The sequence below is a fragment of the Caretta caretta genome, chromosome 24, assembly GCF_965140235.1.
Source record: "Caretta caretta isolate rCarCar2 chromosome 24, rCarCar1.hap1, whole genome shotgun sequence".
Taxonomy (NCBI): Eukaryota; Metazoa; Chordata; order Testudines; family Cheloniidae; genus Caretta; species Caretta caretta.
Genome location: NC_134229.1, coordinates 5,578,042 through 5,604,949, shown reverse-complemented (window position 1 = coordinate 5,604,949; position 26,908 = coordinate 5,578,042). Strand labels below are relative to the sequence as shown.

The window sequence follows — 26,908 nt, the reverse complement described above, 5'->3', positions numbered from 1 at the left end:
CCACGCTGCGCTCAGGGACTTTCCCTGCACAGTAGCAGCGACCGCACCAGCCGTTACTGCGTGGCGAGCTGGTGCACTCTAGATTCACGCCCTGGCTGGCCATGCAATAACTCACTTTGTAGGGAAGCCCCAGTTAGTTTAAGTGAAAGTCACTAATAATTGTACTTTAGGTCTTCCTGTATTATTTCTTTGTCCTCGCTTGGGCATACAGCTCTTCCCAATTTACGGTTATCTCTGAACTTGAATCTCTCCACAGGTGACTTTCTTCTAGCTAATGATGAAGGGTGCGAGCTACAGTTGGGCCCTAACAGATTACTGCAGCACCCTCCCCACTTAAACTCCACCTCTACCCTTCTTCAACTTGATCTCAGCCCTGTGTCCATGCCAGCTTGGTTTAACGGTGACCCAAGGTATTTAGGCTCCAATATTTAGGCTTCCCCTGAAATCAGTGGAAGTTAAGAGGCTAAATACATTGAGGATCTGGTCTGTACTCCTGTCTGAAGCATTCAGGTAAGGTCTATTAATTGTATATTAACCCTTTATAAACGGGCAGGGGGAGCCCAAGATAACATTGAGAGCATTATGATTAATGTCACAGCCCTGTTTGCAAAGCACTCCAGAAATCCTTTAGGGGAAGCGTTATGGCCTATCTGACCATGATGATGTCACCAAAGGACACTCGGGATTCGGGCATAGCGAGAAAAGATTCCTCTTTTTCTGGTTTGTCTTCCACATGCAGCCACCCAGAATATCTTGCAGTGAGGTTCTGAGCTGCACGTGCTCAGCTGGGGGCAAAAGTCTTTACAATAATGCCCTGCTGGTGACCTCCCCGTCCGCTTGATGGGAGGGAGCCCAGAAGTAGGGTATGGGATTTCCTGGGAAGATGCTAGGGATTGTGAGTTTATACTCTGGAGGCTAATGCCCTTAGCTGGGGGAGGTGTCCCAAGAAGGGAGGGTGCCCGATTGTTTTGCAGTCCCTGCGGTGGATGTTTTAAGACTAAAACATAAAAGGGGGGGGGGGGGGCGGGAATAATGGGATATTTCCAGTACAAAAGCTCCTTTTTATTGACTCTGTTGTCTCCTGATCCCAGCCTCTCAAAGAGGCCTTTTCTTCCCCCTCCACCAATAGGCTGGAGCTGTCATGGGAGGGAGCCCTTGGCTGCTTTCCATGTGCTCTGCCAAGGAATGTGGCTAAAAAAAGCGAGAAAAAACACAACAGTGGAGTAGCTAGGAGGGCCCCTTCCGATGCAGCGAGCTCTGAGCTCCAAGCCGATACCATGAAGCGGTAGCAACGGCTGGGGGATCCCCCTTCTACCGTCTCCAGACCAGGTTTGGCATTTCTTCTGCTCTCTGGCTTTACCATTACCCGTAGGGTAGTCACCAGCTGGCTGATTTCCCTCCCCCACCCTTTCCCTGTTAATACACTGTGCGAAGGGAGCTACCGCCTGCTTGGGGATCGTCTCCAAATGGGACGTTGGAGGACAGGGAGGCAGGACTCCTGGGTTGTGTTTCTGATTTGCTGTCTCTCTCCCCCAAACTCTGTGCCTCAGTTTCCCCATCTGTGGCGACCAGGTCCTCGCTGGTGTAAACTGGCATAGTTACACTGTAGTCAATCTAGCTACAGTATTTATCTGGCCCCCACTACTTCGTAGCCAAGAGCCTCACAGTCTTTAATCGATTTATCCTCACAGCCCTCTGGAGCGGTAGGGCAGTGTTGGGATCCCCCTGGTACAGGCCGGCTGGACCTTAAAGGCAAGCTGGGCTCAGCCGGGCCCGTGAGCTAGCAGCTGTCCCTCGGCCTCCTGAGTGACCCTAGCTGGGTGTGAAGGAGACTTTAATTATAATGACTGACCCCATCTGTGTCGAGGGGTGGCGGGGAGGGGTCGTTAAACAGAGCCATGAACTCAGTCAAGGAGGAGGCCCAGGAGAGAAGAAGCTGGAGAAGCCAGCCAGAAAGAGACCCATACGGAGCTGGCTGGACCCCTCTGGAGGGGCCCTGGAAGGAGCAGGGAGATCCCTGAGGGAAGCTGCCAGTGTCCCCACGAGAGGGGGGGGGGGTGAAGGGGAAACCTGCCTGAAGGTAGCAGCGTAGGAGAAATGTCGCAGGGACGTTCAAGAGTGGGGGACAGGAGCTATTAGTTTAGAGATTGACTTGGACCTTTTGTTACCCCAGAAGGGCATTGAACTTTTCAGTCAGCTGGCTGGAGGGCCAGACCCTCGGAGAGACAGGACACCACGGGGGCCAAGGAAGCAGTGACCAGGGGTGCTAGAAGCAAAGTTCCCTGCAATGCTATGTCCAGGCACAAGGGGGTGCTATGACAGGAGTGGCAGTGCAGGGACTAAGTGACTTGCCCACGGTCACACAAGGAGTCTGTGGCAGAGCAGGGAATTGAACCCTGGCATCTTCAGTCCCAGGCTAGCGCCCCTATCCCTGGGCCCTTCTTTACAGCAGTCAGGGCCCTCCACCTCAGCGGTGGGTCTGACCCAGGATGATTAATGACAGGGCTGCTGGGGCTTTAGGGCACTCTGAGTCAGGACTCCCAGGTTCTCTTCTGAGCTCTGCCAGTGACATGCGGTGTCCCCTCCCCGCACCTGGAGGCCCCACGGCTCCCCTCAGACCCTGGGAGGTTTTAGCAGCGTGTTGTCTGCAAAGCGCTCGGACGGTAAAGCACTATCCAGGGTGGGCGCTAGGCAGTCTTATTGCCGGGCAGGGGTGAGACTTCATTTGCTCATGATTGTAAAGTGATTTGAACATGGAAAGTCGCTGAGTGCTTAGCAGCGTCTGCTGCAGAAAGGCCTCTTGATAAGGCTTCATTTCCCAACGCGCTTTAAAATCGATCCCATGGCTTCTTTCCTCCTAAATTGTCAGACAGGCTCGGCCGGGGTATGGGAGGTAAGTTAGGGTCTGCTGTCGTGCAGATTCTGTGCCTCCCTTTCCCCTTCTGCAATGGGGATTATGCCGCTCAGTCAGGTGCTGATGGTAGGAAGGGTGGTCTCGATGCAGCACTGGACTGGGGCTCAGGGTTTTATCCAGAAGGAGGAAGTGCCAGAGGCTTCAGGAAGTCTGCCACGGACTTGGCTATTGATACTGATTTTACATGGAAGGTGCCCAGAGGCTATGGTGATGGGTGGCAGTATAAAACCCTATGATACACAGATAAGAAATCTCAGTTCGATTCCTGGCTCCTCGTGTGACCTCAGGCAAGTCAGTTAGGCCCAGATCCTCGAAGGTATTCAAATTTACCTTTCGGGTTCTGGGCCTTAAATCTTTCTCTGCCTCAGTTTCCCCCATCTGTAAAATGGGACTGATACAGCTTTTTGTGAGGATAAACTGATTAAGACGATGAGGCGCTCAGTTAATTCCTGCAGCAGCGGGAGTCATAATTACCTAACGCACTTCTCTCGAGCATTTTCCTGTGTGTCCTCTGCATCGCAGGGTTTGTCTGATGCTTGTCAGAACTTGTCTTTCCACCTATGAAACCTTCCAGCCAAGAATGCCAGAACTGTTTTCGAACACTAGTAAATTACCCTGCGCCGCCCCCCGGGAGATGGGGTTTGTTACCTGTTTAACAGAAGGGCCATCTGAGGGAAAGGACGTTCCCAAAGCTCCATCAGTTGAGCGGGAGCAATCCTCACTCCCAGCCCCGGTGCTCTACCCTCTGGGCCCCACTGCTGTCTCTTCTGGGTTCTTCTCTAGCCTTCATTGCCACAGAATCTGTCACCATCATCGAAGGGTCTTTTCCCCCGCAGCCCACCCCCAGGTAGGGAAGGAGGTGAGCCAGGAGGCTGTTGTGAGTATGTGGAGTGGGAGGGGTCCAATCAAAGACAGGGGGATTTGGATGGGCCCTGCCCAGAGGAATTGAGTTCAAAGATTCCTTTCGCTTTTCTCCCTTCTGGCCGGGACCCTGAGCAGGGCCAGGCTGACCCTAGGGAAGATGAGGTTTCTGATTGGTTGACTCTCAACTTGGAATGTGAAAACTCTTCTTGCCTGGGATGCCTACAGAAAACTTGACAACGGTTATGCCTTGGTGGGCCGATCACTTTCTCCTTGTACACCCCTGTCCGATTCCATCTGTTGTCTCTTTGTCTTTCTGACTTAGATCGGCAGGTCTTTGGGGCAGGGACTGTCTTTTTTTTGGTCTGTGTTTGTACAGCGCCTGGCACCATGAGGTCCCAACTAGGGCTTTTAGGCACTAGGTTGATGCAAATAATAACGTTCAAAGAAAATCTTCAAAATGTTAAATCTTTCAAATCTGGCTCCGCCCTCACTCTTCTCCTTTCCCCAAACGGTCTGATGACTCTCGGTTGGCTAATGCCGTTCAGAGTGACATACAGTAATGCCCAGGAGTGAACTCGATGGATGGGGAGAGGCTAGAGAAGCAGTAGCTACAGGCTGGGACGCTCAGAGTCGGGGACAAGGAAATCTGCTTGTCATTTTGGATCATAACTGTAGCAGCTTTGCACAGCCAAACACTGAATGTTGAGCAAATAGCAAGGGGCTGATCCAGAGCCAGATCTTTCTGAACCCTGTTCCAGTTGGGAGGTGGTTTTATTTGGAGCCCCGGTTCAGGGGAAGAGCAGGAGAGGGGCAATCTGACGCGGATTATCTTGGTGGTCAATCTGGCAAATTGGCTCTTTCCGACTTTCTCCCTCTATTCAAACCTTACGGAACTAACTTTCACCTTGGCTTCTGCTGCTCCCTCCTGACCCTTTGGGAGACACGTGATGCAGATGGCTGGCATTCAATGGAAGCCTTGTGTGAAACTGACAAAGGGGAATTGGTTTCTAGCCAAGGGGTGAGGCGGGGGAGTTGATTTTTTTGCTGCTCTTCTTTTGGCAGGATAGGGCTGTGCTCCCGCTGGGGGAGTCGGGGGAACTCGAGCCAAACAAGGCAACGTTGATTTCTAACATCTGTCGATTTTTGGAGGCTCTTTGAGCTCCCTTTATAGTCATGTGTCTGGTGAACGGTGAAATCTGGGGCAAAATTATGCTTGGTCTTTCCAGAGGCCATTTGTGATCTGTGATGACCTGGAGCACCCAGCTGAGCTCAGGGCTCCATCGTGCCAGGTGCTGCACAGACAACATGGGGCTAGACAGTCCTTGCCCCAAAAAGTCTGGAGTCTAAATGGACCAGGCTGGCAAAAGACGGAATGATGCTAAGCCTCTCTGCGTCCCCACCTGTTTCTTGTTTGGCACTTTGATTGTACAGCGTGTGAGGCAGGGGCTGTCTGTGTTCTGGGTCTGTATAGCACCTACTCCTGGTCCCTGACTAGAGTTGCTAAGTGCCCCTGTAACCAAGAAGAATCATCCCTGTTTTATGGATGGGGATGAAGCACAGAGGGACTCAGGCCCAGGTGGGGTTTTTAAGGCATTTAGGTATTGCTCTGCTCACATTCCACGGGTGAGGAGCTGAAGTCTCATTGAAAGTGAATGGGACTTAGGCTCCTAAGGCTTCAGTTCCTTACTCAGTTAGGCCTTGCAACATAAACAGAGAAACATCTCAGTGACCTGTCCAAGGCTGTGCAGTGAGCCCATGAGAGAGCTAGAAATAGAGCCCCCGGGGCCTTACTCCCAGTCTGCTGCTCTAACCACTAGGAAACGCTGCTTCCCAGAGTCAATGAGCCCTGGCTCCCAACCCTTTGCTCTAACCATGGGACCGCATTGCCAAAACTGAGAGCAGGGGTTTGGGGTTCTACTCTCACCACCAGCTCCCTTAGTACAAACACCTGCCATCAGTAGGAGTAAATGGAGAAAAGGAGAAGAGATGCATGCATTCCCTTCTAGTCCTGGTTCCTTTCACAGATGTGGCATGGTCTAGTGCAACGTTTCTCAAATGCGGCCACCAGCAAAAAATTTTTTTTATTTTTTTTTTTGCAGCCACGACAGCCTCCAAAGCCTGGGCAGAGATTGGGATTGCCCGCAGGGATCAGCGTCCTGCACCATGCAGCCTCCTCGAGGGCTCTGGGCAGCACCTCTGGGGACACATGGGGCCTGTGCGTGTAACGCCAGAGGCGGCTCTTGACAGTGGAGTCAGCTGTGGTATCTGGTCACCGGGGTGCTCCCCTGCTCCTGCCCAGACAGGGCACAGGGAGCCTGGGACACAAGCACCAGACCCACCTTCCCTGGGTCGGGCTCTCGTTGAAGGGCCAGAGTGACGGGTTTGTCAGAGCGGCCACCAAAAATGTTGTTGTGAGAATCCCTGGAAGTTGCCAGGGCACTAAAAGAAGAGCTTAAAATCATGCAGTGAGAGCACCCTGGATGCTTGGAAACCAGCTGGCAAATCAAACAAACCCCGAATCTGTGATTTTTTTTTTCCATTAAATCTCACCACTTTGCTAAGCCAATCTAATGACTTTGGAGCACGTGACTCATGATTTTGGAACACTTGGGCTTGGCAATGCTGCGAAATTCAAGCAATCACAGTTTCTGGGCAGCTAGAGTTCTTTCCTGCTTGTGAGATCTTTTCGGACTCCTTGGGGCAGGGGATGCTGCTGCTTCTGTGTCTGGAGAGTACCTGGGACGTGCTAAGCCCTACTCCACAGTTCCAGGTGCAGGCTGACCGTATATTCCCTCTGTGTTTGGAGAGTATCTGGGACATGCTGAGCTCTAATTCAATATTCCAAGTGCAGGCTGACTGTATATTCCCTCTCTGTTGCTGTGCAATGATAATTATTTTGCTGTCTCTCCCCCTTTATTTGCAATGTCTTTCCAGGACACACACGTTCGACCCTCTAGCAAGGGGCTAGAGAAGAGTGAAGCCACACAGGAGAGTTAAAGGCTCTGAGGGCTCCATTGCTTCCCTCCTGAAGGTTGAGCCACCTGCACCTTTAATATTCCCCACCCCCGACCTAAAATGCTGACGATAAAGTTGCCTCAGATATTCAGGGTTCACCAAGTACCTCGTGTGAGTATTGCCCCACTTCACCCCGATCACGTGTCTTGATCTGTGCAATCCCAGTCTGTCTTTAAGCAGGAACTAGATCCAAACAGGCAACCTTCCACACAGAACTAGTCCCAGCTTTGTCTCCTTTGTTGACCAGGCAACCGCAGTCCCCCTCCTGGAGCTCTCTACAGCATACGGAGCCATCTAGTGGCTAAACATTTTATTAAAATTAATGTTTAAAATCAAATTTACACAAGTTAAGAGGGAAGGTACTGTACATCTGGGGTCAGGCTTGGGTTATGCGGGATTGCAAGTATCGGTTACAAGGTTCACGAGGTACATACATATCACGTAACCAGCATAGATCCAGATTGGGGTTTAAAGCATCAGTGGATAAATGGGCTCGGGTACGCCACCCATGGAATGTATCAAGAGTCCAAGTCAGTACTGGTGTAGAGAATAAGTACATGGGTGGGGTGCGTCCGTTGGTTCATCAGGGAAGGAAATAGGTTATTTCCCTGGTCGGTGAAATTGCAAGTGAACCCAATATTACAACACAGAACTTTGGGAGGCTCTATGTAATTGGTGCATACAATATGGAGTGCAATCTGTTAAATTAGGAGTGGGGAGATGAAGTGAGTGGGGATGGGGTGCAGGGACCAGGGTTAGTTCTGGTTTTATTTAGCATCTTTATAGGTGATATGGGGAAGGCATGTTAAATGAAATTCACATGCTACCAAACGGGGTCGAGTTGCAAATACCAGGGAGGACACATGCAAAGGGATCAGCTATGGGAGCAATAGACAAAACAAGATTCACCTGAAGAAAGATGTAATTGATGCATCTAGGATGAAAAACAATTCAGCGCACACAGGGCCTCGTTTACCTCTCCCCAGCTGGGATGTAAATGGCGAGGGACCCCAATGGAGTTAGAGCAAGGGTTCGTGAGGAGTAATGTCACTGAAGCCAACAAAGGCCAGTTGGGATAAATCTGGGAGAATCAACAAAAGAGACAGACCTGGGAAGCAACTGGTGGTAAAGGCTTTAAAAAGCCCATGTTAACTTCCTGAGCCTTATTATATTGGAAGGAGGAGGCTGTTCTGTGATGTGGTGGTACCATGGGTAGGCACCGTCTTATTGTTCTGTTTGTACAGCGCCTAGCACCCTGGGTTCCTGGTTCATGTCTAGGGCTCTGGGATGCTACTGTGATACAAATAATAAAAATCTCTTTAGGAGAGGACAGTCATTACACCCCCCCCCCAATCCCTATTCAGCAGGACCCCCCCCCCCAACACACGCACACTTCATAAATTGCTGATTTGAACAGTGTGGCATTTTGCCATCTTTCTCCTATTTGTCTGCTTGTTCAGATTCATTGTGTCCTCCATATTCAGAATCTTATCCCCAGGGGGTGTAAATCTGCCCCATTCCATTGGAGCCAATGGGGCCAGATCCCATGCATCTGGTGTAAATAGATGTCACTCCATTGGAAGCACTGGGACAGATCTCCAGCTGGTGTCAGCGTAGACCCTGATTTACACCAGTCGAGGATCTGGCCCACTGTTCTTTGGGATGAGGTCTCTGTAGAGCACTCAGTTTAGCAACATGCAGTGAGTGAAATGACTCCAAGTGGTGAGGACAGGCTGGGTGGGTGGTGGGTCAGGTCCCTTTCCCCGGCTGAACTTTCTGAACAGTGAGCGTAAGCCAGGGTCTGTTCCCGGAATCCCAGCCCTGCCCCTCCCACGCAGTGGTGATTAAAGGGCGGATTGTTGCATCCTGGGTGGCCCTGCGTCTCCCCTCCAAAGAGAGCTCCATGCAACTCCCAGCACAGAAGCCCACGTGGAAAATCCCCCAATAAAAGAGAGGGGCCCTGATTCTGCTCCTGATCCAGAGACAAAACACCCCCATGCTGTGGGAGGCAGCGGATAGGACTCCGCCCTGTGGGGTGGGAGACCTGGGTTCTCTTCCCAGCTCTGCCACTGACCTGCTGGGCGATCTTAGGCAAGTCACTGCTCCATTCTGTGCCTCAGTTTCCCCATCTGTACAATGGGGCTGTTGATACTGACCTCCTATGGAAATCATTTGGTGATACTGTATAGGGATGTCCCAATGTGGATTTCACTCACTAAGGGATGAAATAATGCCTCCTTTTGGTTCCCTCTGACCTGGTGTGGCTTTTCTCCCCTGGCAGATCTTCTGGGAGGATGGCATCATGTCAGGCTACCGCCATCCAAAGAGCTCTGCCTTGGACTGCATCCTGAGCTCCTTCCAAATGACCAACGAGACTGTCAATATCTGGACCCACTTCCTCCCGACCTGGTAAATGACTGGCTGGGCTGCACCAGATGAAGTGTGGCTTCTCGGCCATGGGGCGATGCCCGTCCTGCCTGGGCGCACGGACTCCTTCAATGGGGATACCTGTGGGAGGTGGGGGAATATTTCAGCTAAACACGTCTCTGTCGGGAAATGCCGATGGGTTGAAACTCTTCGTCCCATTTCTGAATGGGAAATTTCTTTGCTATCTTGAACTTTCATGGGGGCGGAAAAACTATTTTGCCACCCGGCTTTATTAACTGCTGAAGCATGGAGGGGTGCCAATCTATTGCCCAAAGCTTGCACGTTATTACATGGGCAACGGGTCCTCCTGGGTCATAGAGTCCAGTCCAGGCTATGGCAGGCAGCCCTATCAGGTCATCCCGTTAAGAAACTGATCAAGCTCCATCTTCAAATCAGTTGATTGTTTGCCCCAACTCTTCCTGTTGTGCCAACGCTTTGCCCAATAATCAATATGAAGAAACGACAGCTGGGTCCCCAAGCAGCTGTTAACTCTTCGAGGAATCCGTTCCAGCAATGGAAGCAGGGTGGTCTAGTGGCCAGACCAGGGAACTGGGAGTCATTACTCAAGGGTTCCTTTCTTTGGCCTCTGAGGGGGTGTCTACACAGCGAAGAAAAACCCCTGGCTGGCCCGTGCCAGCCAACTCGTGCTCGTGGGGCTTGGTCTACACCAGTGGTTCCCAAACTGGGGTTTGTGAACCCTTGGAGGTTCGACAGAGCCGTCCCTAGGGACCCTGGGCGCTGCTGCCGGCAGCCCGAGCCCCATGACCATGACTTCCTGGCAGAACAAGTTTAGCTTTGTTGTAGTCGTGAGTTGTTTGCCTGGACTGCTCAAGACCTGAATGCTTGTGGGAGGAACTCTTTATTTGAATCGGCTTCTTAAATACCTTCCTGCTGTTTCACGTCTGGTACTCCTTGATGAAACATGTAGGAGGCTGAATCAAAGTGGTACAAGCTACAGAAGTGAAATCTTGGAAGAGCGTTGCCGTTTTCATAATGTAAAAGAATTAATCATGTAATGCTAAATAATAATGTAATGATAAATAGTGTGTAATAAGCATGTCCTAAAAAACCAAATTATTTCCAAGATCACTGCTTCTATCATTTATGCTCAGGTAAGGGACAAAATCCCTGGAAATATTCATTTTTAGGAGGGGTTTTTGTGAGATTTGATATTTTCGTGTAAGGGGATCACAGGCTGTTAAAGTTTGGGAACCACTGGTCTACACAGGGCTGTTTCACTGCAGTGTAGACTTTACAGCTTGGGCTGGAGCCTCCCACCCCACAGGGTCCTAGAGCCCAGCCTTCTGCCTGAGCCTGGACACGTACGTTGCAATGAAACAGTCCTGCCCTGCGAGTCCGAGTCGGCTGGCATGGGCCAGCCCCGCGGGTGTTTAGTGACTGTGTAGACATCCTCTGAAAGATGGTGTCTAGTGAGTAGAGCAGGAGTCAGGACTCCTGGGTTTCATTCCCAGCTCTCCAAAGGACCGAGGGCCTAGTGACTAGAACGGGGGCTGGGAATCAGGGAATGGTGTCTAGAGCAGGGTGTACGGGGAGTCAGGAATCCTGAGTTGAGTCCTGTTCTGTTCTCTTCATCTCTGCCTCAGTTTCACCGTGTGGGAACTGAAATGACAATGCTGCAGAGCTTGACCTAGAAACTCCAGAGGTCTGGTTCCCGGCTCCCTATTCTCAGAGAGTGTGGAAAGTTGGCCAAACCTCATAAAGGTCTGGGGGGGCGCTATAGTCCCTGTGATGCACCAACCCCATTTGTGCCCGTTGACCTCTCAGGTATTTCGTGTGGCGGTTCCTGGTGCTCTCCTCCTCCCTGGATTTCTGCAGAGACGCTTACAACTGGCCTTTCCTCGTCTACATGTTGCTGGTCTGCCTGTACCCCTTCACCTCCAGCTGCGCCCACACCTTCAGCACCATGTCTGCCCACGCCCGCCACATTTGCTACTTCTTTGACTATGGAGCCCTTAGCCTCTACAGCCTGGGTAAGTCCGAAGCTCCCACGTGGCAAGTGGCCAGGGGCAGCAAGTTTAAAGACAAGGCCAGAGGTTCTCTGGGCTTGTATCTAGGGAGGGGCTTGAGTCACAGAATTCAGCTCTGGAATCTGGATGCCCTAGCCAATTGGATCCACGGTCCTGGGTCAGGTGCAGCTCTGTTTAACAGCCCGGCCTTTGGGAGTACGCTTCTCCTTCTGGGTCAGCCAGGCAACACCCTTGGCTGCTGTAAATCAGCATCGTCCCATTGACTTCATGACACCAATTTACACCCAGGGGAGATCTGCCCCTGATTAGTAAATCTCATCACGTGAGAAGTACAGGCTCTCCTCTTTTTGGTTGAGAGCTCTGAAATGTACTCCCAGCCGGCTCCCTTTCCAGGCCCCTTTGTGCTCAAACGCAGCCCCCTGGGCTCTGGAATCTGCTCCCCAGATCGATCTGCCAGAGCCAGTCTGATTTCTCAGTGTTGTACTGCCCTAAAGCCTCTCTCGTTTCCCCCTGAGCAATTGATCAGTTTCAGTTTGGGGAGTGAGTTCTCTCTGTGGACTAGGTTTTGCCAGCACCCTGAAGTCTAAAGCAGGGCAAATAACAGATTTTTTTTTTTTTTGATTCACTGGCAATTCTGGAAGAAAAATTGGACTTTAAAAATTGGACTCCCAGTGAATCAGAAAATCCAAAACATTCCATTTTGGGTTGAATGAAGCACTTATTTCAATGGAGCATTTTGTTCTGTTTTCTGAGCATGTTTTTGAATGTGTTTTTAAAAAACCAACCACCTAAAAATGGCAGGAACATTTTGAAATAAGCAAACGGAAATGTTTGGTTTCAGAAAATGCCGAAACGGAACTTTGATTGTTTGTTGGAATCTTGTTCCAACCGAAGCAATGTGACAAACTTGGCATTTTGGGGGTCACCGAATCCACTTTGCCGTTGCCAAAAAAATATGTTTCCGTTGAAAATCTCTGCCCAGCTCTATTAAGCTCCCAAAGGCGGCTTCATAAAGTTGGCTGGTTTCCCTGCCACTAAGCGACTAGCACAGGGGTGGCCAATCTGAGCCTGAGAAGGAGCCAGAATTTACCAGTGTACATGGCCAAAGAGCCCCAGTAACACATCAGCAGCCCCCCATCAGCTCCCCCTGCTCCCACCGACAGCCCAGCCGATCAGCGCCTCCCCCTCCCTCCCTCCCTGCACCTCTGGATCAGCTCTTTCATGGCAGTGCAGGAGGCTCTGGGTGGGGGGCGAGGAGGAGGAGGAGCGAGGGCATGGCAGGCTCAGGGGAGGGGGCGGGAAAGGGTGGAGTGGGGGGAAGGGCCTGTGATGAGCCAGGGGTTGAGCAGTGAGCACCCCCAGCCCCCCCCCCCCCGCCCCCCCGGCCCATTGGAAAGTTGGCACCAGCCGCTCCAGCCCCGGAGTCAGTGCCTAGACAAGGAGCCGCCTGTTAACTTCTGAAGGGCTCTGGAGCCACAGGTCGGCCGCCCCTGGCCTAGCAGAATGTGACCTGAGTCTTGTCCAATGCCGTCCCATAATGTAGTGTGTTTGTGTTGTAGGCTGTGCTTTCACATATGGAGCCTATGCGATGCCAGACCGTTGGGTTAACAGCACTTTACACCATTACTTTGTACCAATGGCTGCTTTTAACTCATTTATCTGCACCAGTCTGTCTTGTTACTCCCGGTATGTAAGGGTCTATGCAGTACCAAGAACGTATTATGCAAAATATCAGGGCGTTATCCATTTCTCTGCTGTGCAAATCCTCCTTGCATCTGTTTCTTTATGCATAATACACTAACACCCCAGCCAGTCAGCAGATCTGTCCTATTCGCTTGTGAGGCAAATTATTCCAGCACTTCACACCCGTACAACCTTTGATGATTTCAGCAGGGGCTGCACTGAGTGGGTCTCGTGCATGATTTCACAAGTTATTTTGAGTGCAGTGCCGAGTTGGCCGGTGGAACTCCTTGCCACAAGATGCCACTGAATCCAAGAGAACAATCTATGGTTACATTACATAGGATAAAAACAATAGACATGGGGTTTCAATCTTTCAGGTCGTAAGCCAACCTTTAGCTGACAAGGGGTGGGGAAACGTCCCCTGTGATGGGCAGGTTAGTCCATAATTATTCACTGGGCACTTCTTGCGCCTGTCTGAAATGTCTGGTTTTGTCCACTGACAGACAAGGTGGGCGAAGTAATATATTTTATTGGACCAACTTCTGTTGGTGAGAGAGAGACTCTTTCAAGCTTACGCACGGCTCTTAGTCAGGTCATCCACTCTCAGAGACTGGATACTGGTTCTCCTGCCCTGGCTGATTTCACTCAACTTGCTTCAGGCAAAGGGTAAAATCCTAGCCTATTATATCATCTGTTCTGTTGAAAGCATGTGCCTTTATTTAAAATGGTGATCAAACAAATCCCTTTGTAGAGTCATAACCGTTCAGTCTTTAAACGGAACCTGTAGCCAGGTAGCATGAGAATTGGCATCTAGGGGTGAGAGCAGCGGATAGGGTGTCTGGCCTGGACTCCTGGGTTCTATTCCCTACTAAGTCACTGTCTCACTGCCTGACCTTGTGATAACTTCCATTCCCTGTACCTCAGCCTCCACCATCCCCCAATCATGGGTCTGTCTACACTGCATGCTAAGCCTAGGCTCTGACTCAGGTTTGAGCCCTAGTCCCTCTTCCATCCACTCACACATCAGTCTGACTCGACTCAGCAAGGACTCAGGTCCTCAAACCCTGCTCTGGGGGTGGATCAGAAAGAGTCCCACTGACTCGGGTCATTTTTGCAGTGTGGATGCAGCTCAAACCGCAGACCTGCGTCAGAAGGTCGGCGTAGCGCAGTGTGGACGCGTTAACGTGGCTGTGAGATGTTGGTCCAGCAATTGTAAACCTGGGTTTCCACTGCAGTGTGGACGCTCAGACGTGGGCTTGGAAACAGTCCACGAAGCTGCCTCACCAATGTGGGTTCACAATGCAGAATAGACATACCTTAGATGGATAAATAATACTACATACCCCAGAGGGATGGGGTGAGAATTGAATGTCCAAGATTTCCAAAAAGTGGCAATTGGTTTCAGAAACCCAAAGGGGCTTAATTTGCAGAATCTCTGGACAGCCCAAACCCCAGCTGGCGTCTGTGGGAGCTGTCTGAAAATACAGCCCCAGGGCATCTTGAGCCGGGCACCCAGACGTTGGTGCCAACTTCTGAAAACCGTTGACCAGATGGAGGCGTAAAGCACGTTGAGATCCACAGATGGAAAGCAGCAGGGAGAGATGCAAAGTGTTATTTAGTTCAGCCCTCCTGGCCCCAGAAGTGCCACCTGCCAGGAACTAAACAGCTCAGTGGATGTGGAAATAAATGAGTTTTGGTTATATTTCTGGGCCAGGACAGACTTCCAAGGGAAAACAGTGCACGAGCCTGCAGGTCAGTATCTCTCCTGCTTTATGCAGTTGGAGGGAAGTGTTGTTAATCACTGTAGGTCTAAGATCTCCTGCTTTCCCAGGTTGCTCCCACTTTGAGCTCTGGTCTTAATTTTTCCTTGATGCTGGTCTGCTCTTGAAATTGACGAGAGCAGCTGCTGCTCCCTCCGGGTCATCGGGCCTCAGTCCCGAAGCTGGGAAATGAAGTGTTTTTAATTTCAAGGGGAGGTTCAGGTCTGAAATGTGACTTTGTACTAATGGTCCTGTGTGGAGCTGGGGTTTCTTGCCTCTCAGTTACTCCAGATCAAACCTGGTTTTGATCTAGCTGCTGCTTCTCCTTTTCATACATTGTCACTAATAACAAAAACCTTTCAGGCCCATGTTGTGCCATCAGGGACCCATATGCAGTCTTGTTGCCTTCAGTGGGTTTATACAGCTGATTGGAACTAGTAAACAATTCTCCTGCTGCAGCACGAGAAATAAAATCCAGGGTTAATGGTGCTGTACAGGGTTATAGGAGGAGTACAAAACAGCATAGGCTTATAGACAACACTGCCTACCCACAGATCTGCTGAGAAAGGAGTTTTGACATTGTAACTTTCCAAAAGAGAACGGCAATTTCTTTCTTTTTTTACAAGCATATTTTTCACCATAACTTGAAACAGAAATGACCAGGAATGGTGTCCAAGTGCTGTTATGCAAGAATGCAGCCAGACTTGGCAACAATTGTGACTTATTTTCACAACATTCTCAGTGCAGACTTCAATTGTGATCAAATGCCATACACTTCCAGGAGTGGGAGGGGGAGAGGAAATCAAGCAACATTCTGGATTTGTTTCAGAGGAACAGCCGTGTTAGTCTGTATTCGCAAAAAGAAAAGGAGTACTTGTGGCACCTTAGAGACTAACCAATTTATTTGAGCATGAGCTTTCGTGAGCTGTAGCTCACATCTGATGAAGTGAGCTGTAGCTCACGAAAGCTCATGCTCAAATAAATTGGTTAGTCTCTAAGGTGCCACAAGTACTCCTTTTCATTCTGGATTTGGTTATCTGAAGGGATTATATGAATCACAATGAATGGGATGCTTTCACGTTGTTTTTGACTCCCTTCATTAGCCTTTTTGTGTTTAAAAAAAACCAAAACTATCCAATTTTTACAAAACCTTAAGAGCGGTGATAAATGTTCCTCTCTATATCGCCAACCAAATTCCCTGGTTGCTTTCTTGTGCATGAGATCTTGAAAGGGAAATTGACTAGAAACAAAAATTCCCTTGCCTGGCTTGCTAATGCATCTTTGTGTGAAATTCACTAGGAATAAAAAAAATTAAACTGACCAGTCTGTGCATTTTCCAAGCTGCGTGAATTGCAAACAGTAAATTAACATTTCAGTCTAACATGAATTTCATCCTGCTTTCTGTTCTTAATCATTCAGGCTTGGATTTCAAAGGTGACTCGAGGGGATTTAGGCACTCAGTTGAAAGGCGTTTGGTGTCTGAGGCCACTAGGGACCCTGATCAGATTAGCTATTGCAGAATAAACTATTAGACAGTAGCCGTTCCAGAATAATTTGGTGTCCACACAGTAATATGGACTAAAAGACACTTGTTACAGAATAATTGAGGTGCTTCCAAAGCAGAGTAATTATTCCAGAATAAAATCACTTTTATACTGGAATAGAGTGCCCACATTGGAACTGTTACAGAATAGCTTATTCTGCAATTGTCAATGTCTATGTCGACAAGACCTTTGTCTCCTTTGAAAAACCAATCCCAGCTTCAGCGTGTGAGGGTTCATTTGAAGTAATCTACTTGGGATCATTGCTATAATAATCTGCGCTAATAAACCAGGGCACCGGTAAAATAGTACCGGGGTACTGCATTTTCCAGGCTAACCCATGCTGGCTTCTGGGGGACATAGGGGTCTGCCTGGGGCGATGCAGTTAGTTTGGTTTGGTTTCAGCATCCATTCCAGAACTGAATTTAGTGAGGCTCATTGGCAGCTCTTAGTGACTATGTGGCTCTTAATTCAGATCTCTCCCTGTGTGATTCCCAGTTTCCCGGAATTGGAGTGTCCCCGGCTGAGCAAGGTTTTACGGACAACGGCCTTTGTGTATCCCTTTGTCTATGACAATATCCCGCTGTTTTATAGGGTAAGTCAATTTCAGGAGCAATTTGGGGTGGGGCTCCCTTGCCCTAGGCTCTGTAGGGAAATTTATGAAGATACCACCCTTGATGCAAAGAACTTAGTCCAATACATTCCTGTACACCAGCTAAGAGACCTCAGCTAAGATTGGGTCCCATTGCAGTGGGTGCTGCAAAGCCACCACCCCATAGAGCTGACACTCGGGGGGAGAAAGGAAGCATTATTCTCCCCATTTTACAGATGGGCAAATTGAGGTACATTTTTTTCAAAAAGGACTAGATTTGCTTTGTTTGCTCTTTGGGGGCAGGATGTCTTTTTTGATCTGCATCCTAGTCCAGAACTGGGGCCTCCAGACGCTACCCCCATACTAATCATAACCGTGACGTCTGGACGTGCACCATGAGACACCTGGAAGAATCCTGACTTCCTAAGAGCGGGGGCTCAGCACTGTCAGCAAATCAGTCCCTTTGAGGTGTCTTGAGTTGGGAGGGGGCTCAAATTGCAAATTGCTGTTGCAAATGCTGTCCCCGTCCCCACTGGGAGGCTGTGGGAGCGCCAGGGAGGCGTGGGACTCAGGAGAGTGGTTGGAACCCAGGAGAAGGCATTTCCACAGGAGACATTAACAGTTTTTAAAAAGGGAGTGTCTCTTTAATGCCTCCTGCAGTGTTATGGCCAGCGATGCAAACAATAACAGCTTCCGTGGCTTGTTTTCCTCAGCAATGCAGGATGTGACTCATCCTTCCTAGAAAGGAACCGCTGGGGCTTTGAATTTGCTCCCAGCAGCACTAGCAGGCAGTGGCTAGGTTTCAGAGGGCATGGGCTCGGCGGGCGGAATACAACAGCAAAGGGAAATGGTTCTTGGTGCTGTGGGATGCAGGGGTGGGTGAGACCTTCCTGCTCCTGGATCTGCTGCCGTAATCCGCACCTGGGACTGGTCTACACCTAAAACTTAGATCGACCTAGTTACGTCACTCAGGGATGCAGAAAAGTCAACCCCCCTGACCCCCGAGAGACATAATTAAGCCTGGTATAGACGCTGCTGGAAGAATTCTGCCATTGATAGCTACCGCCACTCAAGGGGATGGATTAACTACAATGATAGGGGGAAAACCCCTTCCATGGCTGTAGCAAATGTCTTCACTATTGGGGCACAGCCGTAGTGCTTGTAGGAGAGACGTAGCTAATGTTACGTAGCTGATGTGGGGCTCTATCCCTTCAGTGGGGCTGGACCACCGAGGTGTTGAGCCTGCTACAGCACTGGCTAGCGGAACTGGGTCTCTGAGCTCAGTGGGTAGAGGTAGTGGGTTGTGCTTTTTGATCCCCAGGTCCCAGGTTGGATCCTGGCTGTTGACCCTGGAACCGTAGGGTTAAGAGAGACCACAAGGGTCGTCTAGTCTAACCCCCCTGCCAAGATGCAGGATTTGTTGTGTTTTAATGTCTGATGACCCACCCGGGGTACTGCATTTCCCAGGCTGACCCACGCTGGCTTCTGGGGGGAGGCTCGGGGCGATGCAATTGCCGGAGTGGGACCTAAAGAGTTAGGCCCCGCTTTGGGAAAATACTTAGTGCTGTAAAGTAAGCAGGATGGATAGAGCCTTGGGGTTTGCAGTCAGGAGAGCTGGGTTCTATTCCCAGCCCTGCTACTAAACCTGCTGGCTGATCTTGGGCAAGTCACTGCCCCTCTGTGTGCCTCAGTTTCCCCTCCCTGTCTTGACTAATTACACTACAAACTTTTTCTGTGGGTACGTACTGTGCTGGGGCCTCTAGGCAGCACCCGGCTATAAACGACATGGAATGATACAAAGGAAGGCAAATGTTTTGCAGTGTCAGGCTTTCCTGGTGCGACACTTAACTCTCACCAGGCTTAGTGCTTCTCACTAATTCATCCTCATGGCTTCTCGCTGAGGTATGCCGCTGTTCCCATCCTGCTTTGACAGAAGGGGAAACTGAGGCGAGGGAGGGAAGTTACTTGCTCAACTGAGTCTGCAGGAAAGCTGAGCATAGAACCCAGGAGTCCTGACCCCCAATGTAACCAGTAGACCGCACTCCCACAGCCAGGTTAGAACCCAGGCATCCCCACTGGTCTTCCCTACCACTGCTTCTCCTCTCTCCCGCCCCATCCCCATTTGCCCTGCAGCTTCTGTTCTGCTTTGGGGATGGCTGCACCTGGAATGATGCCACCGCGGGTTACTTCTACCACCTTCTCTTTGCCCTGCTCACCGGCTTCCTCTTTGCCTCCCACCTGCCGGAACGCCTGGCGCCCGGGCGCTTCGACTTTATTGGTAAGTTGGGGGGGGGGGAGGAGACCCGGCTCCTGTACCCCAGACCGCTTTGCAGGAGCTGCGCCCCTGTGTCTCGACACCCTGTCGCGAGGCCAATCGACCATGGCCAGCAGGGCGTGTCGCACTGTGATGGCTTCCCCCCTCCTGCGGCCTCGGCTCCCCTGTTCTGCCCCCAGTTGCTCACTGGGGATTCCAGGGGCCTGTGACCTGCCCCCCATGGAGGACGAGGTGCCTGACCATGCCTCACCCCTTGGCTATCTCAGTTACCTGGACACTGTAGACCCAGTCATGCTCAGGAGCACAGCACCGGACCCCCCCCCCCGCCCCACTGTCTAAATCTGGAGTGACTCCATCCACCAGCCTCCCTGTCACTTAGCGACCTATGGGGTGAATCCCAGGGAGTCGGGGTGTGGGGGGCAGGCCAGGTGCAGAAAGGCCCTTTAGAGCCTGGGGCCAGCTGGGAAAGGGAGGAGGGGTGTTTTCTTGGCATCCCTCTGTTCCCATCCCCCCAGCCCAGGTCCAAGCCCCACACCAGTCCCTTTCTAACCTTTTACCCCACGCCAGCAGCTCAGCCCCTTCCTGCACCCTACACACACACACACCCTACTCCCACCAGCCAGGTCCCTTCCCCCACCTTACCTGCCCCTCCCTGCATCACAGCAGGGGGTGATGACTTCCCCCCCCCCGGCCACTTATCTCTCGGCAGGGCACAGCCACCAGCTGTTCCACATCTGCGCGGTGGTGGGCACTCACTTCCAGCTGGAGGCCGTCCTGTCGGACGTGCGCTCGCGGCAGGCCTGGCTGAGCACCCGGGCCCCGGCGCCCGCCTTCTCCGCCACCTTCGGCACCGTCAGCCTGGCCCTGCTGGGGAACCTGCTCATCATCGGGGGTTTCACCGTGGCCCTGCTACGCTGGCCGGGCGGCTCCTCCATCCTGCAGAGCACCGTGCCCGAGGCAGGCCGCCCCAAGGAGCAGTGACGCCTGCCCACCCCCAGAGACAACGGGTGAGGGCGGCTTGGGGTCTGGGCTCAGAGGGGGCTGAAGGGAGAAGGGCCCTTAGCGTGTGTATGTCAGTGCCTGGCGGGATCCACCTCTCGTACCTCAGGACAGCTCCGTGCGGGAGGGGCCATGCCCTTGTCACAAGGTTCCCTGACGAGCGCTCCCTGAAGTGGGGGTGCTCTAACCTAGGGCTGAGCCTCCAACCCTAGATCCAGCTCTCACCATTAGCCCATACTCCCCGAGAGCTGGGAGAAGAACCCAGGCGTCCTGACTCCTGATCCCCTGCTCCGACCCCCTGTAACTGCAGCTGTCCTCCCGTGAGGCTGCGGACATGGGCCGCTGGTATGTCACCAGTGATAGGAGGCCTCCGGAGATATTTGTGGCCATTTGGCTTTGGGAACTGGGCGTGATCCAGGGTTTTCCCCTGTCCCTTTATCCCCTGAACCAAATCCCAGGGCTGATGCTGTCACCTTCTAGCCCCTGGATGGCTTGAAATCCAAACTGGAATGGGGCAGCTTGACTCCATTACTGGCCAGAGACAAGATGAGAGGCCACAGGTGGCTTTAGCAGGACTCCTGGGTTCTATTTCTAACTCTGGGGAGTGTGATTTTTATGGCTAGAGCAAGGGGCATAGGAGCCAGGACTCCTGGGTTCTATTTCCCATTCTGGAAGGGAGCCTGGACCTAGTGGATAGAGCAGAGGACTGGCAGCCAGGACTCCGGGGTTCAGTTCCCAACCCTTGCATTGAGTCAGTGTGTGATCTCGGACAAGTCACTCCCTGCTCCCAAGGGGAAGAGCTTGATGCCAATGTGCCAGCTGATGCCCTGGGGCACCAACCATCAGAGCCACACACACGAGCCTCTGGTGTTTGAGCTAAACAGCCCCCACCGTAGCTGGGGGCCGTATCTGTGGATCAGGCTTGGAGAAGGCCCCATGGGCAAGGGGCTTGGTGGGTCTATGGACCGAGGTGAATCCTGTCCTCCGCTCTTATGTTCCTTTTTTACCAACCGATGGCAGGAGACATCTGGTGGGTGCCACCCACCCCGGGTGACCCAGGGCTCTTCTGCGCTCTCAGGAGCAGGGCTGCCAATTTTGGTTGGACGTGTCCCCGGGGGGCAGGGGGTCATCACATGACGTAATCTTGAATGAAAGATTCATCTTTAATTCCTGGAGAGTCCAGGGCAATCCTGGAGGGTTGGCAGCCCTAGTCAGGAGGGGCTGACATGAAAACCAGGCTGGGGCAGGGGGAATGTGGCAAAGATTTGTTTTGCAACAGGGCTAGTTTTGGTGGGAGAGCAGGCTTGATTCAAATCGAGATTGTTAAACCTGCATCTGGCTGAGAGAGTGTGTGTGTGTGTGTGTGTGTGTGTGTGTGTGGTTTATGGTGTATTTGTGTGTGTGTGGTTTACGGTGTATTTTTGTGGGAGGGGGGTGCGTGTATGTGTGGTTTACGGTGTTTGTGTGTGTGTGTCTCTGTCTCGCTCTCTCTCTGTGTGGGGGGGTTGTGGTATATTTGTGGGGGGGAGTTACAGTGTATTTGTGTGGGGTAAGGTGTGCGGCGGTTTACGGTGTGTTTGTGTGTGGTTTACGGTGTATTTTTGTGGGGGGGGTGTGCGCGCATGTGGCTTATGGTGTATTTGCGTGTGTGTGTCTCTGTGTGTGGGGGGGGTTACGGTGTATTTTTTGGGGGGTGTGTGCGCGCAGGGTTTACGGTGTATTTTTAAATCTCCTTCCAGCTCTGAGTATAAAATCTCTCTCTCGACTCCCCCTCCACGACCTGTCCAAGGAGAAGTCCATTGTCCCCTCGCAGGTGATGCCGACAGAGGGTTTGCACTGCAGCCCGTCTCTCATTTCAGCTCTCCTGTTGCATAGACTCTGCGCTCAGCTTGACACCCTGGCCGAAATCTGCCTCCGGATCCCTCCCTGAGGGTGTCTGCCCGGCAAGCTGGGCATTGTGATTGCACAGTGCGGGTGGACAGAGGTTAGCTGGAGCCAAGCTAGCGCTAGTCTGTCTGCCCTGCACTGCGAATCACACCGCCGCCTGCAAGGCAGACATCCCCCCCGGCCCCAGAGGGTCTGACGGCGCTTGGAATCCGGCCCCGGGGAAATCCGTGTGCTCGGAGAGGTCAGCTTTGTAGCGAGAGCGCTGCATGAAGCCAGCCCTGCCAAGCGCTGCCCAGCTGGAGATCCCCACATGGCTAGAGTCCAGCACTGGGGGAACTTGTCCTGGAGAGTCCTCAACAGCCATCAGTCCGGAGGGGGTAGCTGAGAGGCGTTACGGTGTGTTTATAGGGCCTTCGCGACAAGGCCAAATCATCCGGAGAGGTAAAGGGGGGAGATGTTGAGGTTTGAGTTGGGGGAAAAAGCGAATGACCCAGCCTTGGCTCAGTGTGACAGTTATTCTGGGGTGTGTAGAGCTGACAGGGTGCTAGGAATAGGCCCTAGGCTGGTAGAAAGATGGCGTAGCCAGGGCAGCAAGATGAGTAGTTTTAAGTGGTTCCCAGTAGGTGCTGAGGAGGAGCTAGTCAAGGCAGCGAATGCAGTAGCCAAACTTAAGAGGCATGATTATTTTCCACGCCTCTCCCGGCCCTTGTGTGAGTGTGAGACACTCCCAGATCAGAACGGTGGCGTGTTTTCACTAGTGCAAGGAACGGCAGGAGGAGTGGGAGGGGCGCAACGTAGAATCAAGTCTTAAGATGCTTTAACACTCTTGCATGGTGCTTATGTCCTTCTGTTTGCAGGTGGCTAATTAAAGGCTAATTAAAAGGCTAATTAAAAAGGCAGGTGGGAAGACCTCGTTAAGCAAAGAGAACAAACCCCCGAAGGCTTGGCTTCTTTGGGGACTCTCCTGGACTCTGTTCCCCACTTTGAGGTGGCCCCTGTTGGTGCTTCCAGCACCCCCATTCTCTGCACTAGATTAGGGTCCTGGCACCAGCAGCTGTGCTGAAATCACTGGAGATCCAGCTGCTTCAAATAGGTCCGGATTTGGGCCGTTGCCTCCCTCTGTGCCGTCTCTAAAGTGCCCAGCAACTGACCTTGGCTGTACAGCTAGCGGGTGAGATCCTGGCCACCTGAGAAACCAGTGGCCAAACTCCCAGTAACTTCAACCGAGCTGGTGTTGTACAGACCATATGTCAGTCTCTCTGCTGTAGGGCCCGATCCTGCACCACTGGACTCAATGAGAGCTTTGCCCTTGATGCCAGCCCTGTGTGGGATGTGTGTGGCCATGCACCGGCCCTTCGAAAAGGCTGACTAGTCTGGAACTCCCAGAGGCAGGGCTGTGCCAGGCCCCTAGCGGGTCGGACAGTGTGTTCGTTGATGGTAACTCTTGGAGCTCATCTGTCTCCACCCACCGACAGATCAATTTCCAAACAAACTCAAGCTGCTCCACATGGCTGGCCAGACTCCCAGCGGGCATTGGCTTCTCTCCTCCCTGAGCTGGGCGCGCACCGAGTGTTTGTGATCCGGGCTGCTCCCAGCCACTGGGCCGGATCAGCCCCAATGGCTTAGCCCTGAAGCCTGGTGCAGAAGACGGAGGCAGACACCCTGGGTCTTAGGCGGCCACCTAGTGGCATTGTGTATGTACTGCCTTGTTCCTTCCCCTCCTTGGGTTGGCTTGGGGTTGCCTTTTTTCACACTAATCATTTTTGCAAGGCTCCCCTGCAATTAATGACCCGTTGCCCCACTTCTCCCACCTCCTGTTGTACTAGACCTGACCTCTGTCCAGTCTTGCACCTGTACCAGATTAACCCCTCGGTGCATCTAGGCCTGTATTCTCCTAGGAGCAATGAGTGATTCTGTTTCAATGACAGGTTTCAGAGGAGCAGTCGTGTTAGTCTGTATTCGCAAAAAGAAAAGGAGGACTTGTGGCACCTTAGAGACTAACCAATTTATTTGAGCAAATAAATTGGTTAGTCTCTAAGGTGCCACAAGTCCTCCTTTTCTTTTTGTTTCAATGACAGGCAGTCCCCCACTCCCCCCCACAATCCAGGCTGAGTCCGAGTGTTTTGAGACGCCTTGGTGCCTTCTGTGCTAGATCGGCCTCCATTTACCCAGAGGCTGGACTAAATCCTCAGCTGGCGTAAACTAGCATTGCTCCATTGAAATCAATGGAGTTCTGCTGATGAACACCAGCTGAGAATGGGGCAAATCTTGTAGTTTGGCGCCCTGGCATTATCTACTGCTCTAACAACTCACCTTTTTCTCTTAAAGAACCCAGGTCCCCCTCTGGCTATCCTGTGTTCCTCGGGAGAACCCGGAATGCAGATAAATGTCTGCATGAAGCCAGTTTAGCAGGGGGTAGATTTACAGCATTAAAGTTCTTGTGTGTTGCAAGGGGCTGCCTGCGATTCTGCTATGCTCCTGGTATTTATCACCCGTGTGGCCAAGGGACACGCACTTGCTTGTCAGATTAGATTTTTTCCCCCACCTTCCTCTGTAGCTAGAAGCCTGCCAACAGCAGCAACAGACACAGCAATCTGCACGGTGAGCTGTGCCACTCGTCGCTTATTTCTCACGGAAGGGGCCTCAATTTAGCTGCCCTGCAGGTCGGCACCAGAGCAGCCTTCATGGTATAGAATCAGTCTGCCCAGCCGGCTGTCCTCTCCCTGCCTGAATTCAGGGAAGTGTGGGCATCTGGGGGTTAGATCTGGAATATTGTGGGTGTGGGTCTGTCTGTCTGGCAGGCGGTGGTTGTTCAGCTCCAGGTGAGAATGAGATCTAGTGGTCAGAGCAGGAGATTTGGGGAGGGGTCAGGAGTCTCCTGTCGGTGCTGTTGCTGACTCGCTGGGCCTGTACAGAAGGAATGGCCCAAGCGCGGGGCCGTGCGTTGATATGTGAAGCTCAGAGTCCCAGTTATAGCTATGCCTCTGTGTAGAGGCCCCAATCCTGTGAATCTCTGAAGCCCCCATAGCTAAGGATTATTCACCCCTTCCCAGGATCGGGGCTGAAGGGACATTTTTCTCTGGAGTAGAACAAACGGCTCCTCTCTGAGGTCGCTCTGCATTCGATGGGACCTTGCCAGAGCTGCTGCCTTAAACTCAAGACTGGAGAATCGCTTGGCAGGGGGGCCTAGGGGATAAAGCTGTGGATGGGGAATCAGGAGAGCTGGGCTCTTTATGTGGCTCAGCACGTGACCCAAGAAAAGGCATTCCTGCTTGTGCCTCAGTTTCCCCATTGATAAAATGGTGATAATAGCTGTCAGCCTACTTTATAAAGGGCTTTGAGACCAATGGATGGAAAGCATTTTATAACGGCTGGGTATTAGACAACCCGGAGCTGTCGTCTTCTCCGTCCTACTGCATTTTGTGGGGTTGAGTCTGTGTTTCCTAAAGCAACTTCTTTGCTGTTTTCTGACGTGACGAAAGCGAGCACTCACTAGATCCCAGTGCGTTTTGTATTTTTCTCCCTATTTATTGTAGGTAGCGATGGTGGGGGTGTTAGTCCTGGCCTATTGATTTGGGGAGGGAACCCCAAATCGAAACTCGTCTTTGGAAGGGAAAGATTTGAGCCAGTGTCTAGGAAATACCCACTCCCATTGACTTAATTTATATGTATACTCCATGTGCTTTCTGGGCATAACACGTGCAACTAACTCTGAATGAAAGGCCTGGATCAGAGGACAGAAGCTGGCCGATGTGATCAGACCCAGACAGGTAAATATCAGGACCAGCTTTGATAGTGACCGCTGGATGCAGTGTCTGGGAATGGGGTGGCATTCCTTTTAAATAGGTTGTGAGCCCTCTCACGGGCCTTCCTGGGATGCCAGTTTGTTTCTTTGTTCTCTACATAAGGTTATGTTTAAACCTCCGTGACACACAACCACGATCACTGTCTCTATGCAAACATACCAGGCCTAGCTACGCTGCTGCTGTTGGCGTCTGAATTAGAAAGCCCACGCGTTATTTAAAGGGATCCAACCCAATTCCTCTGCGCTGTGGAATAGTCTCCCAAGGAAATCGTGGGGGGAATGTAGTGCAGGGAACCTCGCCTCCCCTGGTTCTAGGGGCTGAATGGATTCATCGGTGGCTTCTCCATTTCTATCTTTCAACGAGGTTGGAATGCACTTGCCGGGTGATATGGTTGCATGAATTTCCACCCCACTCGAGGGGACACGCTGGCAGTTGGAAGTTGGCTGCTGCCCTCCTTTGTCAATTAGTGGGTTGAGAGCTGCCGCTGAGATGGATTATTAATATTACCACTGTTGGGCAGGCAGCAAACCTGCCTGTCTCGGAGTCCGTCTGTCCGGGACAGCCCCTTGGATAGACTGCGCTCTGTCTGCTCTGGGGGGGTGCTTGGTTTTTACCGGCATGCGTGTGTGTGGCATAAACAGCTTTAAATCAAAACTGGAATAAACTTTAGAACAAAAACTGGCTTGTTCGTTGTGTTGTTTTCCCTCTCGGAGGGGTCAGCGCTTCGGAGAGCAGCCCGGCTGCTTGCCTCAAAGAGGAAGGGCCAGCCAATTCCCTCGAATGCCATAAACCTTTGCCTAGAAGCTGTGATTTCTGTTAACACTGCTGGTTTCAGAGTAACAGCCATGTTAGTCTGTATTCGCAAAAAGAACAGGAGGACTTGTGGCACCTTAGAGACTAACCAATTTATTTGAGCATAAGCTTTCGTGAGCTACAGCTCACTTCGTCGGATGCCTACTGTGGAAAGTACAGAAGATCTTTTTAAGTACAAAAGATCTTCTGTACTTTCCACAGGATGCTTTCCACAGTATGCATCCGATGAAGATCTTTTTATACACACAAACCATGCAAAAATGGGTGTTTACCACTACAAAAGGTTTTCTCTCCCCCCACCCCACCCTCCTGCTGGTAATAGCTTATCTAAAGTGATCACTCTC

General features: G+C 51.6%; 1 protein-coding gene across 1 annotated transcript; it reads left to right on the top strand.

Annotated features, from left to right (window-relative positions):
* The first annotated feature begins 1,180 nt into the window (after positions 1-1,180).
* Positions 1,181-26,429, top strand: PAQR6 (progestin and adipoQ receptor family member 6). The gene is made up of 8 exons (XM_048828390.2): positions 1,181-1,329; positions 6,713-6,904; positions 9,075-9,202; positions 11,006-11,211; positions 12,768-12,894; positions 16,691-16,787; positions 18,918-19,062; positions 19,769-26,429. The coding sequence occupies exons 2-8, from the start codon at positions 6,854-6,856 to the stop codon at positions 20,038-20,040; spliced, it is 1,026 nt and encodes a 341-aa protein (XP_048684347.1). The 5' UTR covers positions 1,181-1,329; positions 6,713-6,853; the 3' UTR covers positions 20,041-26,429.
* The last annotated feature ends 479 nt before the right edge of the window (positions 26,430-26,908 follow it).

What these genes read in the sequence shown, in the direction of transcription:
- PAQR6 (XM_048828390.2), top strand. Translation starts at nt 6,854, where the DNA reads ATGCTGACGATAAAGTTGCCTCAGATATTCAGGGTTCACCAAGTACCT. An exon ending in ACCCACTTCCTCCCGACCTG is followed by an intron (nt 9,203 to 11,005) that starts GTAAATGACTGG and finishes TTGACCTCTCAG; the next exon opens with GTATTTCGTGTGGCGGTTCC. An exon ending in CCTTAGCCTCTACAGCCTGG is followed by an intron (nt 11,212 to 12,767) that starts GTAAGTCCGAAG and finishes TTTGTGTTGTAG; the next exon opens with GCTGTGCTTTCACATATGGA.